Raw genomic sequence first — 20,024 nt, forward strand, 5'->3', positions numbered from 1 at the left:
TAAATCTTAAATAATTTGCAGGATTGAAATATCAAATAAACATCATTTCAAAAACATAAAGCCGAATAATAAGATAGTTGGGACATCTCTGGGGTTTCTCCTGGATCTGTGATGTCCCCTACTTTTCTTCCCTTTGAATTTCTTAAATAATTGTTCCTATTTTGAGTCATTCCCATTTGACTTTCTTATGTCCAACCGTGAAAATCTAAATTTTAAAATCTTGAAAGCAAAACCACTTGATCTTAATCGAGAGTTTTCTTAAATGACTCCCAGTCATTTAAGATATAATTAACTATACGAGCTTGCCTCTATAAGGAATCAGGAACCCAGATAAAATAAACCTTATCTAATCCTTGTATTAGGTATGGGAACTTGTCGGCAAATAAGACAATTTCGCAGATCAATATGGATGTCACAAATTCTTTAGTCTAGGTGATTGAATCCCTATTATAAGTGATATATTTATTCTTCGAGATAAGTGTATTATCTGTAGTATTGTATTCAACCATCTAAACTATTTAAATGTGAGACCCGTTTGGTCTCACCTATTTTAAAATTAAAATGTTACATTTAAAAATCAAAAAGGTTATATTTATATTTGAATTATTTTTAAAATTACAAAATCATCACTTTTTCAAATCACGAAGTTAAAAAAAACGGCCGACACCCGTGAAGTAACTCTTCCTCAAACATAGAGTAGAGTTTCCGGGTATAATATGTTGCAGCTTGCCTCAACACTGGGCTTGTTTTAACTGTCGGTGTAATAACATTTTGAAAGCTTTTGAAGTCTTCATCCTTTTCGTTCCTTCTCCATTGCTTCATAATCCATTACTTCATAATATTTTCTAACCCCACAAAGCAATCTGTTAGGGAACTAGTGGGCTTAGATGCACCATGACAGACATTATTTGTGGACTCACTTCTTTGAGTAGACAAGATTCTCATTCCAAAAATTTCTTTATTGAATGCAGTTGACCAGTTATGTCTTATACGATACAATGCATCTAGCCACATGTTGTTGTGCAGGTTTCCTTGCCCGATAATTAGAGCCCAAGTAACTTCGAACTCATCTTCTGAATCACACTTGCTCATGCATTTATAAAATAAATTATTAACGCTCTTGTACGTCACACCGCAATGAACTTTTGACGAGAATTTCTTATACATATGTCATTGGCATAATCTATATCTTGTGAATGGAAGACAATCTGCAATAGTTCTTGTCATCGCTTGAACCTGATCTGTAAATATTCTAATTGAATGCTTATCATCCATTATACGAATGAAAGTTTTGAATAACCACTTGAACGATTCCATCGTCTCGTCAGATAAAAAACCAACTCCGAATAGAACATTTTGCCGATGGTGGTTAATCCCAACGAAAAGAGCACAACATAAATTATACTTATTTAAACGAAAGCTAGTGTCGAAAATGATGACATCTCCAAAACAATCATAATCTAGTCTGCAAGACCCATCACTCCAGAAAAAGCTTGTAAGTCTGCCCTCGTCATCACTTTGGAAATCCCATGCAAACATGCTATCTTTATTTTGACGCTCCATGAATAATTGTAAGAGAGTTGGAATTGCCCTGTTCAAATTCTGCTTTTTCTATCCCTTTAAATGAAATTGTATGCATCTTGTCTAGTGCACTCCAAGTTTTTAACACCACCAACCTCTGTAGCAAGGAAATTGAATGCATCAGCTGCTCTAATCCCAGAACCTGCCATTGATTTTAGTAAATTTGTATTTAACTCGCTAATCTTCCGGCTGGAACGTAGAAGGTGCTTGTCACCGGATTCCGCCAAGGGTTGGTTATGACTTTCAATAAATTTCTTTATGGTCCAGTTACCATCAAAATCAATAGCATAGCGAATCATTGTTTGACAGTCAATCCGTGTATCCGCTTTTTTGTACTTCACAGTAGTGGCTAGCTGAGATTCTCTTTTATGACCTGATTTTCCACAAATATAATCATTCGACATAAGTTGCTTGGATTTAGCCCAGTAAGTTGTGTGGTCCTTGTGTACAGTGAAACCAACGTAATGTGCACAAGCACAATAATGTTTGTAAGTCTCTTCCTCATTACGGACGACAGTATTAAGAAAGCTACGAGCAATTGGATCATTGCAATCTGTTTCTGCCCTAGATATCTACAAATTTAAAGTATACAATAGAGATAGTCAGATAAATAACCCTAACCACAGGTTATTCTTAGGTTATTGTTGGATTATTCTCGGGTTATTGAGTTTTTCTTCAATCAACCCGAAAATAAATAACTCTAAACACATAATAATGATGAAATAACCTAAAGATAATCGAAGATTCACACAAAATCTCACTTTTTTTATAGATCTGGTGTGTTTATGCGCAGGTTATTGTTGGGTTATTCTCGGGTTATTAAGTTTTTCTTCAATCAACCTGAAAATAAATAACCCTAAACACAGAATAATGATGAAATAACCTAACGACAATCGAATATTCACACAAAATCTTACTTATTTTATAGATCTGGTGGGTTTATGCGCAGGTTATTCTTAAATTATTGTTTGGTTATTCTCGGGTTATTGATTATTTCTTCAATCAACCCGAAAATAAATAACCCTAAACACAGAATAATGATGAAATAACCTAACGACAATCGAAGATTCACACAAAATCTCATTTTTTTAGAGATCTGGTGGGTTTATGTGCAGGTTATTCCTAGGTTATTGTTGGGTTACTCTCAGAAAACGGAAAACGGTTGAAGTAAGCAAGAAATATTACCTCCATTTCAAAGACGTTGACATTCATTTCGTCATCCATGTGCTCAAACTCTTTTATTGGCTGCCACGTCATCATACATCTCATCGACGAACGATGTGACAACCAATAATTAACTAAAATTAACCCTTTTTGAAAACTTCTTTTCTACTGAATAATGCAGAATAGAAGTTTCTGAGGGAATAATACGCCAAAAATAGGCGGGAATACGCCAAAAAGGAATACGCCAAAAAGGCGGGAATACGCCAAAAAGGCGGGATAATACATAACATTTAGCACGTCAGGTTGGGCCGGGCTTAACGCGAAATTTTTCCTTTTTCATGACGTGTAAATATGGGTCCCGCAAGACCAGATGGTGTCCTTTGCTTGGATAGCGGACGTAGCGCACCGTACGGGGACCTGAGGGAAAAATTCGGCCTACTCATGAGCTTAAATAGTGGTGGTCTTCCCCTAGCCGCCCTTACCGGTGAGCATTCTAGTTGGTTTCTTTGTCTTGTTTGGTAGTTTTCTGCTGCCCCTGGCCGTGGGCCTTCTTCTGTAGTTCTTTTATGTTAAACGTGGTTGTTTTGAGGTTTGGCTTTCAAGGAACTTGGGCCCTCTATTTCAGGTCTTTTAGTCACAGTTTTGAGGATCATGAGCCCTCTTTTTCAGGTCTTTTTGTCACAGTTTTGAGGGTTGCTCCACCTTTCATTCTCTCGATGTTTTGGGTGAATCAATTCCTCCTCTCTCATCCCCATTTTTATTTTTTTTTCCTTGCTTCTTGGTTCGGTTCTCGATGCTTATGTCTGACACATAAGCACTCATATATAGTCTTTTGCTATATATGAAATGATCAAGCAAGGTCGCAAGTAGGTCGGTTTTTTTTTTTTTGCTTAGGGCGATGATGACAAAGACACATCGGTGGTAGAGCAGAATGATATCTCATCCTACAACATCAGGACCTAATCCTGAAATCTAATGAACTGTAGGATGAAAGTATCATTCACCGACACAAGACTAGCGGGGCACGCATACCTTCTTAGGTTGTTGGTGGTCCTACGTACGATGACGTGATCAACTCGTGGACAACTATCCCTTTTTAAAAATTGATAAAACAAATTGATAGGAACAGATATAATATTTTTACTATAAAATTAATACAATTTCCTTTTGTATGCTTGAAATATATGTGCATGCTAAAATATAAATTTTAAAAGTATGATAACTTGTTTGTCCACTTGTTGATTATCGATACCAGACTAAGGAGTGCACTCTCCTAAGTTAGGTTTAGTAGGACATCCTTCTAGTGAAGTGGCGGGCTTTATACATCCGAGTGACCGATAGTAGCCTTCGACGTCCCTCGAGTACAAATATATGTATTTGAGCCTAGCCCCAAGCCGAGTGCTTGCGGTCTTCTCTTTTTGGACATTTTCATATGTTTCCTTAAAATTTTTGGACAAAGCACTCGTAGTTTTTTCTCTGGAATTTTCCAATAATTTTGATGGTTTTATTTAAATTGTGATTTGTCGATTTTTTTCTGAGTCTTCCGTTGTGGGTCATTTGTCGATTTTCTCAAATTTTTCAGGCAATGTTTCTTTTATTTATACAGTGAATACTAGTTCGCTTAAAGAAGCAGCAGGTCTCCCAAATATACAGGTTTGATTTACATTGCAGTATTTTATTTCACAGCATGTTATACTGTTCTCCCAGCATGCAATACTGTTCTATTTCTTTACTGTATATTAGACTGTTTTCTTTTATACTGCATGCTTTATTGCTTTGATACACATTATACCTTAGGATAGGAAAACCTAATAATTATATAGGATTGGCATCAAACCCAAAGGTGCTACAGCGAAGAGTTTGGGGCAAATAGCGTGGGCAGCACGACAAAGAAATACGGAGTAACAACTTCAAGATGGATTCGCAACATCAAAACAACTTCATATCACTAATTACTTTCTTTAGTTTAAATAACAGCCCATAGGATTTCGATGTGATTTGGCTAGCGCAGCATAAACCCTCACATATCACTTTTAGGCCTTTGCACAATTCTGTTGTGCAATTATAAGTCCTAACACTTTAGGATTCTGAGGTTACTGTACGGTACGGTGTAAATCCTCCTCTCTTTTTTAGGCCATTTGCATGATCGAACAACATCATTTCAAAGACATAAAGCCAAACAATAGGATAGTTGGGAAATCACTGGGATTCTCTCTGGATCTGTGATATGCCCTACTCTTCATTTCTTTGGATTCCTTAAAATAACTATTCATATTTGAGCCACTCCCGTTTGATTTTCCCATGTCCAATCTTGGAAACCTAAACTTTGAAATCTGGAAAATAAAACCACTGATCTTAATCGAGAGTTTTCTTAAGTGGCCCCGGTCATTTAAGATGTAATTAACTATAGGGGTTATCCTCAATAGGAAACTTGGCACCCAAGTAAAATAAACCCTATTTAATCCTTATATTAGGTAGGGGAACTTGTTGGCCGCATATAAAATATTTCGCAGACCAAATGGATGTCACAAACTCTTTAGTTTAGGTGATTGGTTTAGGTGATTGAGTCTACTTGGGTCTACTACAAGTGATATGTTTATTCTTCGAAATAAGTGTATTACTTATGGTATCACACTCAGTTATCCAAACTATCTCATCTATTTTAAAATTAAAATGTTACTTTCAAAAATTATATTTACATCAAAATTATTTTCATATTTATAAAACTTATCTTCTTTTTCAAAAATCATAAACCAAGAAAATTAAAACGGCCGACAAGCATTTACCTTAGTAGTTAATATTCAAATTTTGCACTTTATTTTTACTTTTGTATTTTTTATTATAAAATAATTTCAAAAGCTTAGTTAATATTCAAACTTCACACTTCACTACCGCCTCATCAGGTCTAGCAAGATGTTAATGTTACTCAGGCTCATGGGGATCATAATGTGCAACAGCCTACACCTATTCGGCCACCTTTGGAAAAATTCATTGATCGGATGAGTCAATCCTAGGATGATGAACAGGTCTACACATCTAGAAGGAAGAAGAAGAATGGAGACCTACTTGAGCTCAGGTTTCTGATGGATGATACTTTGGTCACTTCGGGTAATGGTATGTTCCTTACCAATTTGTTAGTCGACTCCCTTCTGAGAACTAGAGGCAAAGGACAAAAGTGGGACGTACCTAGCACTTTGCACATTTTGATGGATTTTTGGTTTATTTATCTTTATGTATCTTTGTTTTATTGGGTTTTTGTGTGTGTTGTAACGTGTGAGTTGGGTCTTCTTTTAGGCTCTCTCTTCTTTTAGGCTCTCTCATACTGGGTCTTCTTTTAGGCTCTCTCATACAACCTATCTGTACCATTTCCTCTTTAATATATTAGCCCATGGGTTTTTTTCTAAAAAAAAAAGGAACCAAAAGTAAAGGTTTGAGATTTTTTTTTTTCTTAAAGGATTTCAAAATTTCAAATAGATATATGTCTACTCTACTAGAAATCCCATCAAAATATAACAGAGTTAGAAGAATGAACTTGAAACTTGCAACAAGCGCTTAGCACTTCTCCTCTGCTCTCTAGCACGGTTTCTACTTATTTCTCCTTGCTCTTCAATCCACAAGAATTCTCACACTTTGACATGCAAAGAAACTCACTACTACCATTTTTAGTCTTTTAACCCTCACAATATATTCTCCTATTAATTTCCTATTGCCTTTAATGCCCAACTGCTCAAAAAACATCCAACAACTCTCTACAGAAATTACTTGAAACTGTTCAGTCAGGTCATCGCATTGCAGTTCTAACCAGGTAGCACTATTATTCTGCTTCTCAATGATTGTTCAATTATCGAGATTATGGCGCTTGCTGCAAAAATATAACACTGTGGCGCCAAGCTCTCTAGTTCTTCCTCTTTTCTGGTCATCTTAGCATTGATCTGCCACTAGTCTAGCACTGAGACGCACTAAATCAATGTTGATATGCTGAGCTCTCGAGTTTCACTCCACATAACACCATCAAGCTCTGCTGAGTTGGGTGGCTAGTGTTGTGGTGCTGTACTTGTCACTTTTTTTTATCAATTCCTCCATCTATTTGATTTCCTACCATAAATAGCTCAATTAACACAAAAAACATGTAATATTACTGATATGATCCAGTATGTGTTCACGTAAATGCACGTATCGTTAATTACCATATGGATTTGTGTCTGAAATCATCCCACAAGGATAAAAAGTGAAAAAAATTGAAATCAAGAATAGTATTATGATAGATCCAAATTATATTAAAAAAAATTTAATGTTAAAAAATTTTATATTTTTATTTGTATTGCTAATGATATTTTAAAATGCAAGATACACTTTCTATAGTTTTTTTGTTCATAAAATTAATACAATAAATTAGGTTTAAATAATTTAAGTCATCAATCAAGAACATGACTAGTTTATGGCATCCGTTGATAGATATAAAACACTCATTTTCAAAAACCTTAATTCATATGTCTATGCTCATAAATGATTTAAAAATGAACCTTGTACTTTTCTCTGTTAATTGAGAATTGTCCAAGAAAATATGTCTATTTCTCTAAATCTACATGGTAAAATCCCTTGTGCAACTAAGGACACCTATCAATAGTATGATCACTACTAATCTCTATATAAAAATGGAATTTCACAAATGAATCTTTATAAATTTTAAAATTTAAACCTAATTCTACATTGATTTTATAAACTTTGAATTGCATAGGAAGAAAAGTGTTTATCATATGAGAATACGATAAAATCACACAGACATAATCTAACAAAGTGAGAATAAAAATGTTAAAACAAAGAGATAAAATATAAAAGAGATAATACTCCGTGAATTGACAAGTGCTCTAAGATCTCTAAATTGTAGCATTGCTTCACCAACGTAGATCAACCTCCCACTTAAACTCTCTTACAATGGCCTACCTAATCTAGGGACTCACTCTAAGCACTCACAATATGAAAATATTTTAGTAATATAGCTTCTAGCCTCCCACACACTCTCCAACGCCCTCCTCACACAGAATTCCCTCTGAAAGCCGCTCCCTCCTCCAGGAATTCAAAAATTGCCTTAAATAACTATCATGCCAAGGTTATCACGCTGCGGCCCAACAGTAATGGTGTTGCAACATTGCCTCTAGGTTGTAGTGCTCAAATATAGGATTGCGACATAGGGTGGCTGTGCTCACTTTTGAGTTCCTGACACCACAGCTATCTCTTCTCTGTCTTTTGATCCAATGGGTTGGTCGTTGATAGCGATGCGTGGCTGAATGTGATAGTGTTGCGACGTTAGATCTATCTCATCCACTTGGCTTTGCATGGCTCCATGACTCTGATTCTGGGCACTGTGATACCAAAGCTAGAGTTGTGGCATTGATCACCCAGTGCCTAGGCATTGAGTTCTCAGAAAAGATTTCACTTTGAGGTTATGCCTCGGAGTTGTGCCATTAGTACCTGACATTGTGGCACTTCAATAAACTTTACCATTTTCTTTTTCTCTTTTGTTTTTTTTTTAAATTTTCTTTTAGGGGAAAATTTGCACATAAAAAACACAATTATGAAAAAAAAAATTATAGAAAAATACTAAATAACAACACCTATTTTTATTATTTTTCTTAAGTTTTTCTCACTCAACAAATCCCCAAAACTCAAATATTATTTGTTCTTATATAATCTATACATTTTAGTTTTTATAATTTAGAAAATTGAGTAGCATATTAAGTTAAATTTTATTAAAAATAAATCACCTGATAAGTATAGAAATTAAAGTTCATTTAAACATTCTCCAATCCTTGAGTTTAGATTGAATAATAAAATCATATTTTTTATACAAATCTAATATTCTTCCAATTTAAGTCGTTGGAGTGCTTAAAGTGTATAATTGAGTAAAATTTATTTAATTAATAAGTACTATAAATTAGGAAAAGTCGCCTTAGATGGTTTGGTCACATTAAGCGTCGACCATCTAATGATCTGATTAGGAGATTAGATGTTTTAGATTCGACTTATGTTAAGAAAAACAGAGGTAGACCTACGAAGACTTAAGCTTATTGTATCAAAAATGATCTTAATTCATTAGAACTAAATGAAAATATGGCCCTAAATAGGACGCAATGGAGAAAAAGGATTTATGTAGCCGACCCCACATAGTGGGTTAAAGCTTTGTTGTTGTTGTTGTTGCAATAAGTAATATAAAATTTTAACTTAATCAAATATATAAGCATAATTTAGATTTTCTCAACTTAAATATAATACTCAAAATAATGAGATTTTGAATTATTTAATTGAATGAACATTATAAGTACCAATTTTTTGATATTGAAACTTATTCTCAAGCTTTATCATATTTAAACTCTTCTTTTATATTTTTTTCTTTTGAGCAACATAAGCTTCAATATTTCTTTTAGGATAGCTATTTTGAATAAACCTGGTAATGGTTGTGAATATCAAACCTTCCTTAAATCATTTTTAATTTCTCAATATATATTTTAGTAATATAGTTTAAGTGATACTTATATAACTTTAATTTATATGCAATGATAGGTGTAAGATTTTAATATTACCTAATTAATTAAATTAAATTATAGTCAATTAGGTTTATATGAATTAGGTTCCTTGAATTTTAAAGATCTATTAATTTAAGTAAATCAATTAATATTATTAGATCAATTTAAAATTCAAAAATTTTTTTAAGTGTTTAAAATCCATTTAGTTAGTATACTCCAAGAATTCTTTATAAAGAATAATTCTAACCTAATTATGCTGATTAATTTTCTAATTATAAGAGCTTAAAATATAGTGTGACCATCAATTATGCTTACAAGTTAAATGAATAAAATTTCAGGAGTACATAGCATTTTATAATGGATACCCTGATTTTGACAAAATTATTAATTTCCTCACAAGGCCAGAGTCTCAAGTACAATGAAAGAAGAGGGAAGACAAGCTAGATATTTTCCTAACTCAAGTATAATTGCTGAGGTAAAAGCTTTTCAGGACTTTATTTCTACCAAACCGATGTCCAATTGGAAAAATAATAAGGTCACTAAGGTTATGACAGTTTTAAATTTTGTTATTAAAAAATAATAGGAAAATAAATCAATTTTCTATCCTAAACATGTTAATTAGTAACACTACAGTGAGATTTGGTACCAACTCTACATGCATGCAGAAGTTCTAGGTGAGCCCTCTTGAGGAAAAATTATTTCCTCAATCTGCATTATTGCCCTTATGCAACTAAGAGGATATTTAAGTATAAGATTTTGCTCCCACAGAAAAACTTGACCACATATCCAAAATAACCATGATCTAACATGAGAGGCAATAATTTCAATAAAACTGAATCTACCTCAAGAAAAACTACCTTGAGGTTCTAATTACATATAGGAGGCTCTTAAACAGTCCCTGGCTAGGTATATTCTCCATATTGATGAAGGAAAAAAGTCTGTTTAAAGAGAATAAGGTTATCTATTGTAACTGTTGTGTAATAATAGGAGAATATTAGCGCTGCAGGCTTTCATAGTCATACTGTGTAACTGTGTAAAGAGAGAGAGCATGCAAAAGCCTTATGATAATCATCATAATGATCAGGATAATGAAATTATAATTGTTTTACATCAGAATTCAGCATTATACAAGCAAATTGCCAAAGAAAAATTACCAAAGAACCGATAATGGCGCAAACCAACAGAAATTCCATCTTCAGCAAAACTCTGGTACAAAAGACATAATCTTTCATAGTTGTTTGTAGAGTTTTTATCCTTTTCTTCTGCAAACTTCACTAACAGTACATTATCATCACCCAATACCCTTTGAAGATGAGTCCCTGTGCTTTGAATATATGGTCCCTGACAAAAACCATCCATTTTCTAGTTATAGCATTAAAAAAATGGATAAATACAGGAAACTGAACAAATTTCTATAATGGCAAAATAAAAGGAACCAGACCAATGGAGCGCGAAGCAGCAAAAGTAAGAAATGGTGGACAGATTTTTTTTTTTTATACATGAAGAAAAGAATTCCAATGACAACTATAAATATTATCAGATGCTTGCAAATTGATAGACTACTGATAATTTCAATAAGGAAATGATGAGGACAACATCAAATTTATACTAATCATGTTCCATGATGTTTCTTTTGATTGCTAGCAAATCACAAACAAACTTAATTTAAATAAAGTATGGTTCTCATTGGACTAACCTCTTTAATTAAAAGTAGGGGCATTTACATACATACCACACAATTCTTATATATTTACATATTTAACACCTAAATGTTTCAATTTACAAACATAACACTCAAATATTTAACATCATATCAAAAATACCACTCTTACTTTGCAAAAGTGAAATATACCTTTTCATACATAGGTTTATAACACCAAAGTGTTATAAAGGTAAATATCAATCTTTAGGTGTTAGATATCTAACTACAAAAGAATTGGGTGGCATTCACGCGGGAGTTGTTGTGCACTCAAAACAGTGGAAATAAGGAATTCAGGCGATGCAGGATTTCGTGCATCCCAGAATCAACAGCATCACAATGTTGATTATCGGAAGTGCCGCCAGAGCTTGTCGATTGCATTATATTTCGAAATATTTTTTCCTTTTTGATTTATTTCCTATTTCTTTCTTTATAATTAGGTTATTTCTATTAGAAGACTTTATAAGTTGTATTTTCCTGATTTTTTAAGACTTTTGCTTTGTTTTGATTGTTATGGAGAGTGTAATCTCTGGTATTTACCTAATGAATTGTTGTTTCCTTTTCCTTTCGCAATAATGTGCCTATATGCCCAGGAATAGGTGGTGGATCCTCCTCGACATCTTTATCTTGCCATACATTCGTTCTACTGAAGCCATCCGTCTAAATCGCTGGAATCTGTTGTCTCATAGCAAAGTTTATCGTTTATCTCCATTTTGTTGATCATCTCCATCCAAACGGCACTGATTGGCACTTATCCACATTCAAATGCCGTCAAACTCCCCGATCTCATTCTCTCGCTATTCCACAAATTCCCCTCTAAATCCCCTTCCTAAATACCTTCTATGGGCCCTAGAACGATATCATATGTATCAGAGCCAGCAAACATTAAAGTTTATAGGAATTTGAGTTTATTGACCCTAATTCAAAATTCAAAATTCAAAAAAAAAAAAATTCCCACCATCTCTTAACCATTCCTACCGCAATTCTTAGCCATAGACCCAAAATTTTCAAATCAAAGATTTCCATCTCCATCAAAATTTCACCCCAGCACCTACACCAAAACCTAAGCCTCTGACTAACATTGATTCGCAATCCTACATCTGTCGGAAACCTGACTGACGCAAGAGCATGGGTCACGGTACTACAGCTACTACAGTACCATAGACCTTTTTTTTCTATTTGATTTCTTGTCTTTTCTATCACTTTTCTTGCCCACCTCCCATTCCAATCCTAGACTTTCCTATTATAATATCTTTCCTTTCTATTTTCTTTCATTTCCTATGAATTTTTATTCCTACCTACTGTCTTCTAATACATATGTGTTGTGTTGTTTAGAATTCAGATTTTGATTATTTCTGACTTCAGATTGCAATCTCTAAGGCATTTTTCCTTCTGCGTGATGTATCTGAAGATGAGAAGGTGCTCCGACAATAACTCATCTGAGGTGGCAATCATTCTCTTAAAAAATCGAGTGGTGCTCCGGCTGTATTTCAATCTCGCAAGGATATTTATCTTTACCCAATTCCTCTGCAACCTTTCAACCATCCCCCCTCGCTGCTGCATTCCTCGGACAACCCTCCCCTCAGCTGTCCCGCAGTCCACAACCCTTCTCCTTCGCTGTCCCCTTGCTTCTCAGCTACCTGCTTCACTGTTTTCGATGTCCTCGACCATATGAAAATCATGAAAAAAAGAAGGTAGTTTAAAAATCAAGAATATTGTATAAATATGTATGTCACAAACATGAAATTATAAGTATAATAAAAAACATGGTCAAATGCATATTCATCAATTGTTTATCGTATGTAATCATAGAAATGCCATTTCATAGGTATCATTTTATAGTAATGTTACTTGTAAATGTATAGATCTCAACTATTTTCATATTTTTTTTTATATCAGGGGTCGTCACCCAGATTAAAAGCCATATAAACTATTCATCCCTCAACATAACAATTAACAATAGCTCCATTGATACTAGCGATTCCATAACATTTTGTCAACGCCTAACTCCAACGGTTACCAGAGTTTCGTCCCAGCCTAAATATCAGAAGTCAGGAAAATCACATCCCTACATAGCTTACTTGTGAACACTCATGTAATAGTCTACGCATAACATTTCTTGTGACAATTCTTAGAGCATAATACTTGTAGCATGCATTCATAGGCATTTCCTATGCATAAATGAATCAAAAATGAATATATGCAGTGTATCATATCATAGCATCGCATCATATGTATAGTAAAAGAAATCAACATGCATTCATACATTCACTTGGATGTATTCATTCGTAATATGCAAGAATTTTTAAATACATCAGTATCGAACGTGGAATAACATGAAAACCTATATAAGATTCATTTTCGTAAATTAGCACAATATTATTTCACATGATTTGATGGAGCATCCCTACGACGAGTTCCTACACGTTTATCTCGAGCTCGTCGCATTGCGTTAAATACCTGAGAATCATAAGCATCGAAGGAATCACAAAACCCTAGCTCTTATCTTGATGTAGCCAAAAACAAACCATATTTGCCCAAAATATATCTCAAAAGGGCTTCTCGGCATAAATTTGCCCTTTTGAAACCGCCTAATTCAATTCGAAACCGCCAAATTCAATTTTCTTCCTTCCCATCATCCCAAACATTACAATTCCTCACTGATTTCATGCTAAGTCCCACACGAAAGCTAGCACACCACTTTTGAAGCTTCCGACACAAATTCGACGCCTCCGATAACTACAAGAAAGAAAAAATGCATGAAAATTGAGGAAAACCTCAATATGGAGTGTAAGAAGAAAATGAAAGTCATAAATGACGTGGAGAAGGATTCATACTCACCATAATCGGCCCAGACCCCAAAGCTTTTGCCTATGGCTTCCTTATTGTTGTTCTTGTGCCCAGCTACAGTAACCGAGCGGAGAACCCTTCCAGTTGCATGAAACCCTGCTTCACTGTTTTCGATGTCCTCGACCTTAAGAAAATCATGAAAAAAAACAGGTAGTATAAAAATCAAGAATATTGTATAAATATGTATGTCATAAACATGAAATTATAAGTATAATAAAAAACATGTTCAAATGCATATTCATCAATTTTTTATCGTATGTAATCATAGAAATGTCATTTCATAGGTATCATTTTATAGTAATGTACTTGTAAATGTATAGACCTCAACTATTTTCATATTTTTTTTTATATCATGGGTCGTCACCCAGATTAAAAGCCATATAAACTATTCATCCCTCAACATAACAATTAACAATAGCTCCATTGATACTAGCGATTCCATAACATTTTGTCAACGCCTAACTCCAATGGTTACAAGAGTTTCGTCCCAGCCTAAATATCAAAAGTCAGGAAAATCACATCCCTACATAGCGTACTTGTGAACAGTCTTGTAATAGTCTACGCATAACGTTTCTTGTGACAATTCTTAGAGCATAATACTTGTAGCATGCATTCATAGGCATTTCCTATGCATAAATGAATCAAAAATGAATATATGCAGTGTATCATATCATAGCATCGCATCATATGTATAGTAAAAGAAATCAACATGCATTCATACATTCACTTGGATGTATTCATTCGTAATATGCAAGAATTTTTAAATACATCAGTATCGAACGTGGAATAACATGAAAACCTATATAAGATTCATTTTCGTAAATTAGCACAAGATTATTTCACATGATTTGATGAAGCATCCCTACGACGAGTTGCTACACGTTTGTCTTGCATTAAATACCTTAGAATCATAAGCATCGAAGGAATCACAAAACCCTAGCTCTTATCTTGATGTAGCCAAAAACAAACCTTATTTGCCCAAAATATATCTCAAAAGGGCTTCTCGGCATAAATTTGCCCTTTTGAAACCGCCTAATTCAATTCTCTTCCTTCCCATCATCCCAAACTTTACAATTCCTCACTGATTTCATGCTAGATCCCAGACGGAAGCTAGCACACCACTTTTGACGTTTCAGACACAAATTTGACGCCTCTGATAACTACAAGAAAGAAAAAATGCATGAAAATTAAGGAAAACCTCAATATGGAAGTGTAAGAAAATGATAGTCATAAATGACGTGGAGAAGGATTCATACTCACCATAATCGGCCCAGACCCCAAAGCTTTTGCCTATGGCTTCCTTATCAGCTTCCTTATTTTTGTTCTTGCGCCCAGCTACAGTAACCGAGCGGAGAACCATTCCAGTTGCATGATACAGAGACAAGGATATGGCAAAAATGCGGCACGCAATTGATCCTCCCTTAATTCGTTGTTGTTCGACGAATCAAACCATTACATGCTGACAAAATTGCGTGGGAGTCATTAGCTAATGTGCACATGTGGTAGATTACAGAAATATTGGGATTAATTAATTTAATTTAAGTTAATTAAGCTCATAATTTTAAAATTTTATATCTCCCAATTGGTCCATAATAAATATAGTGTTGAGGGGTGTGAAATTTGGGATAATTTTAAGATTTGTACAACATTACCTTGTGTCTCAAAATTTGAGTGTTACACTTTTGTTGTCCTACCGCCGTGCCGCCAGCTTACATCACCGCCGCAGCCCCACAAGCCATTTCCCTTGCTATCATATCACTTTCCAACCATCCCATGCTTGTTTCCACCCTCGAAACAGCCACCAAAAATCCCTTCCCTGTTACAACCGTCACCTTCCAACCACCACCCAACCATCCCAATCATTTATTAACACTTCCAAACCCCTAACGACAAACCACCAACTTAAATTCGTTCTAGTGTGAGTTTGTGTTGTATTTGTTGTAATTCCCCTTTTAGTTTGTGAGTTGTAACTGTTTATTTGCTTTTGAGGAATCAAATTTGATTTTTTTTATTAGGGTTCGGGTTAACTACGGTATCACTCATCAAGAAGAAGAAACACAATGCAGCCTAGGAGAAATCTACAAACATATGTCAAATAATACTATGAAGGATGTGCAGTGGGAAATATTCCAACTGTAGCAAAGACTTGCCACATTTGAGCGGAAATAATCAAATGAAGTCATGCATAGCAACAACGATGACTTGTCAAATTGAGAAGAGTAAGAAGTGAATTCCCAAGGCCATGTAATGTCTGGTGACAAAGAAATACTACCTCGACGATTCAGCATATACTATCAGAGGAGATATCATGATCCTCAAGTAAAGGTAAATTTACCAAATTTTGATGGTCGCATAGATCTGAATAAGTTTATGAAGTCACTTCAAATAAAAAAGCATAAGGATGTTCCTCACGACAAAAGAGTTAGATTTGCAAGCATCTAACTCGGGAAAATTTTTTAATTGCGGTGTAACAACTTGAAGAACATTCGGTAGCAAGATAGGAAGAGTAAGATCAACACATGTTTTAAGATTAAAAAAGGGATACAACACATATATTCCCCCACATCACTGACAAAACAAGTGATGTTCATAGTGCTCCACAACATGCGCCAAAGAGATACTTCTGTGGAGGAGCACACAACTGACTTTGGTCAACTCATGTGGAAATGTCAGTTGATGGAACTAGAATACGTGGCAAGGTATCTTGGAGAACTGAGATCATCTATTAGTCACATGGTTCAATTGCATCCTTATTGGTCCTTAGTGGATGTGCACAAATCCTAGTATTGAAGGTAGAGAAACAACATCACTAGATAACCGTCACAGATTTGTTTTGAGTGCTATGGAGATTGTAATCACTGGTTTCTACCTAAAAGAGTGTTGTATCATTTTGCTTTTTCAAGTGACGTGATTGTATTTGCCCAGGAATAGGTGTTGAATCCCCCTCGACATCCTTACCTCGTCAATTTGTCGTTTGCTCGTTGTTTCCGCCAGGCAGTCATCAAACGTGCTTCCAACTACTAGTTACAGCAGAAATTCATAACTTTACTGCCTTCAAATCTCTGTACCGTCACCGTTCGCACCAATTATCAGTCGCCAACCATCTTCCCATTCATTGTATCAATCTTACAATCTCTCTAACACAATATATATTCTATCAAGCCCTCTAGAGACCCTAAAATGATGTTAGGTATGTATGTAAATTTCCCTTAAACGTAATCCAAATGGATTAAAGATTAATCACAATGAGCAAACTATCTTCGCATTCACCCAAATTGTTGGAACTTCAAATTTCATAACTCTCTTAGACAATTATCATTAAAAATTTCATGGATATGTTAATGAAACTTGACTTTGTCAATAAGTGTCATTCAATAACTTTGTAATAACAGGCCCCAGAAAAAATAATTAAGGGAAAAAATCCATATTAGTTCAATTTTAAACAGCTCATCAAGATTCATATTATCAAATTGTTCAATTTATATTTGTCATCAATAAAGCCGATAGAATCATATTCTAATTAAAGGTTTGAGTTTGTATATGATATCATCAACAAAATCAACATCTCATATTTACTCATAAGGTTAAAATGCATGAACATGTTTCTGGTGCATAATCTTTTGTGGGAGCAAACTCATACTAAAAGAAAATAAAAATCAAATCATCCTGTGACGATAAAGACCTATTTGTTTGAAGCTTAAGTAAGATTAAAATAAACAATGTCATGAAAAAAAAAGTCAAATCAAGAGATGAAATGCTTGAGCTTTAAATGTGATTAGGCTGTTCGGTTGGTGAAAAAATAAGTTGTTCTAAGCTGAGAAAATTAATTGGTAACATATTAGCTAAATCTCACTTTTTCAAATAATCCAGGTATTCTGATACCGCACAAACATGAATTAACTTAGTATTAAAAGAACCTAATCATAGTTGTAAACCTAATAATAACTAAATTTACTTAAGTAAACTTTAGATTCCTTTTAATTAGAAATTTACATAATTATGAAAGGATAAGCTTATTTATTTTAAATAGTGAAGCAAATAAAAAGAGTTATTCCTTTTATAAAGCTTAGCTAATGAAAAGCTTAAGCATAATTACTTTATAAAGATAAAGTTAGTGATAATTAAGTTTAATTAAAATTAAATTTAATTTTATTTAAATTCACTTAATTATCAAATGAGATGAGCTCGTCTTTGCCATGCATCCATCCAATATCTTCTTCATGTGGGGTAAGAAAAAAAAGCTTTTGTTCAACGAGAGGACTAAGACAAGTCTAGCTTAAAATTGTGTGACCTAAAAAGGAAGTCAAAATGGGGTATAATGGGGTATTTGGTTGGATTTAATGATCCTCACATTTTTCCAAGCCATCACCCCAACACTTCCTCCCATATCATCTTCATAAGATTCATATACAACAACAACAACAACAACAACAAAGCATTAATCACACTATGTGGGGTCGGCTACATGAATCATTTTTCTCCATTGCATCCTATTTAGTGTCATGATTTAATTTAGTTCTAATAAATTAAGATCATTTTTTATACAATAAGCCCAAGTCTTCCTAGGTCTACCTCTGCTTTTCTTAACATAAGTCGAATCTAAGGGTCTGTTTGGGGCAGCTGTTGATTATTTATAATTTCTGATAAGCAGATTATTCTGATAATCTGAAAATTATCAGAATAATCTGGTTTGTTGTTTGGGGCAACTTATTCAGAATAGTTTATTGGTGGTTATAGTGGTATAAATGACATTCATGCCCCTGTCTGATAAAACTGTTTGGGGAGCTTATTCATAATAGCTTATTAATAGTACAGAAACATATAGTGCAGAAGCATACAATCATCATAGATCAGTTCTAAAAGATGACATACAGTTCTCACACTCTCGTGAGTACCAGAAGAAATAAAAAAAAAGGATAAGGACAAGTACAACTACAATGAAAAATATTAAAATATTTAATTTCAAACTCTGGCTATGTCTGTCTTCAGTTTCACCATCAATCTGGGACAACATCGGATTCCCATGACTGCATAGGAAAATTATCCAAATGCACCAACAAGAGAAGAAACACAGATATCTTTAAAAAAGTAAAACTACATCCACAAAATGAGCATACATCCACGACAGGTCCAACTGAAGTAACATGTAAATCTCACAAAAGAAAAATTAAAAATTTGCTCACAGAAGAAAAATAAGAAAAAAATAACACAAAAGAATTATGTGGTTCGACCAAAGACCTACATCCACAGTAAGGCAACGAACATGTTTTATTATGAAATTGTGTAAGTTTACATAGTTATGTTTTTCATATACATAGCAATGGTTCTCGATACATATCTTATATTTGATACAAATCGTGTGAAAATAAAGCAATACACATCAAATTTGATATAAGCCTTCTCATATATGTCGTGGAACCCAATTCCACCGGAAGCAGCTGCCAAAGAAGCTCTAAAATATAAGCATTGTATCTCTTTATCTAAAATATTAGGAAATGAGACATAAACCTTCTCATATGAGCCCTTCTCATATGAGCCTCTCATAAGAAATGTCAAAATATAATAACCGAATCTCTAAAGACCAATACAACATATAAGCACTGTATCTCCTCTCTAGCCTCGGCATAAAAGGAAGCCCCTAAAACCCATCAACAATGATATATCATCTAACTAAAGAGTGGATCAATATTTGCACATTCAAACAAATGCCCTAAACCCCATAACTGAGCAACATTCAATATAACAAGTGCAGCTAAACAGCGGTGCACCTAAATCCCATAATTGAGCAACATTGCAATCAGAAATAGTATAACAGGTGTAGCTAAACAATTCTAAAAGTACGAACTAGCTGAGTTCCCACATTTCGAACAGTATAACAGAGACGCGTTGAAGCACATTCCAACAGTATAATAAAGCATTGAAGCACATTCCAACAGTTAAACGATTCCAACAGTTTGAACAGTAAAGAACAATATAACAATGACGCATTCAAGCACATTCCAATAGTTCGAACTAGCTGAGTTCCCACATTACAAACTAAGTTTTCATAAGGAGAATCTCTCATCAGCTAATATCATAGCTAGTTCCTAATTATTCTCACCTCGGCAACACTTAACTTAGTATTATGCTTCTCTTTTAAAGGCCAACATTCAGCGCCATAGAGCATTGCAGGTCTCACCACCGTCTTATAAAATTTTCCTTTCAGT

General features: G+C 34.3%; 1 protein-coding gene across 2 annotated transcripts in view; it reads right to left on the reverse strand.

Moving 5' to 3' along the window:
- The window catches only part of LOC110018923 (probable RNA-dependent RNA polymerase 5), a gene marked incomplete at its 5' end in the record, with an annotated part of 126,057 nt that overhangs the window by 98,761 nt on the left and 7,272 nt on the right, over positions 1-20,024 (reverse strand). For both annotated transcript variants that reach the window (XR_002293409.1, XM_020716400.1), the window contains 1 exon segment: positions 10,424-10,610. Coding sequence is in view for 1 of the 2 variants with exons in the window: in XM_020716400.1 (XP_020572059.1) it covers positions 10,424-10,610 (187 nt within the window).

This window comes from Phalaenopsis equestris, unplaced genomic scaffold (assembly GCF_001263595.1).
Source record: "Phalaenopsis equestris unplaced genomic scaffold, ASM126359v1 Scaffold000036, whole genome shotgun sequence".
Classification (NCBI taxonomy): Eukaryota; Viridiplantae; Streptophyta; class Magnoliopsida; order Asparagales; family Orchidaceae; genus Phalaenopsis; species Phalaenopsis equestris.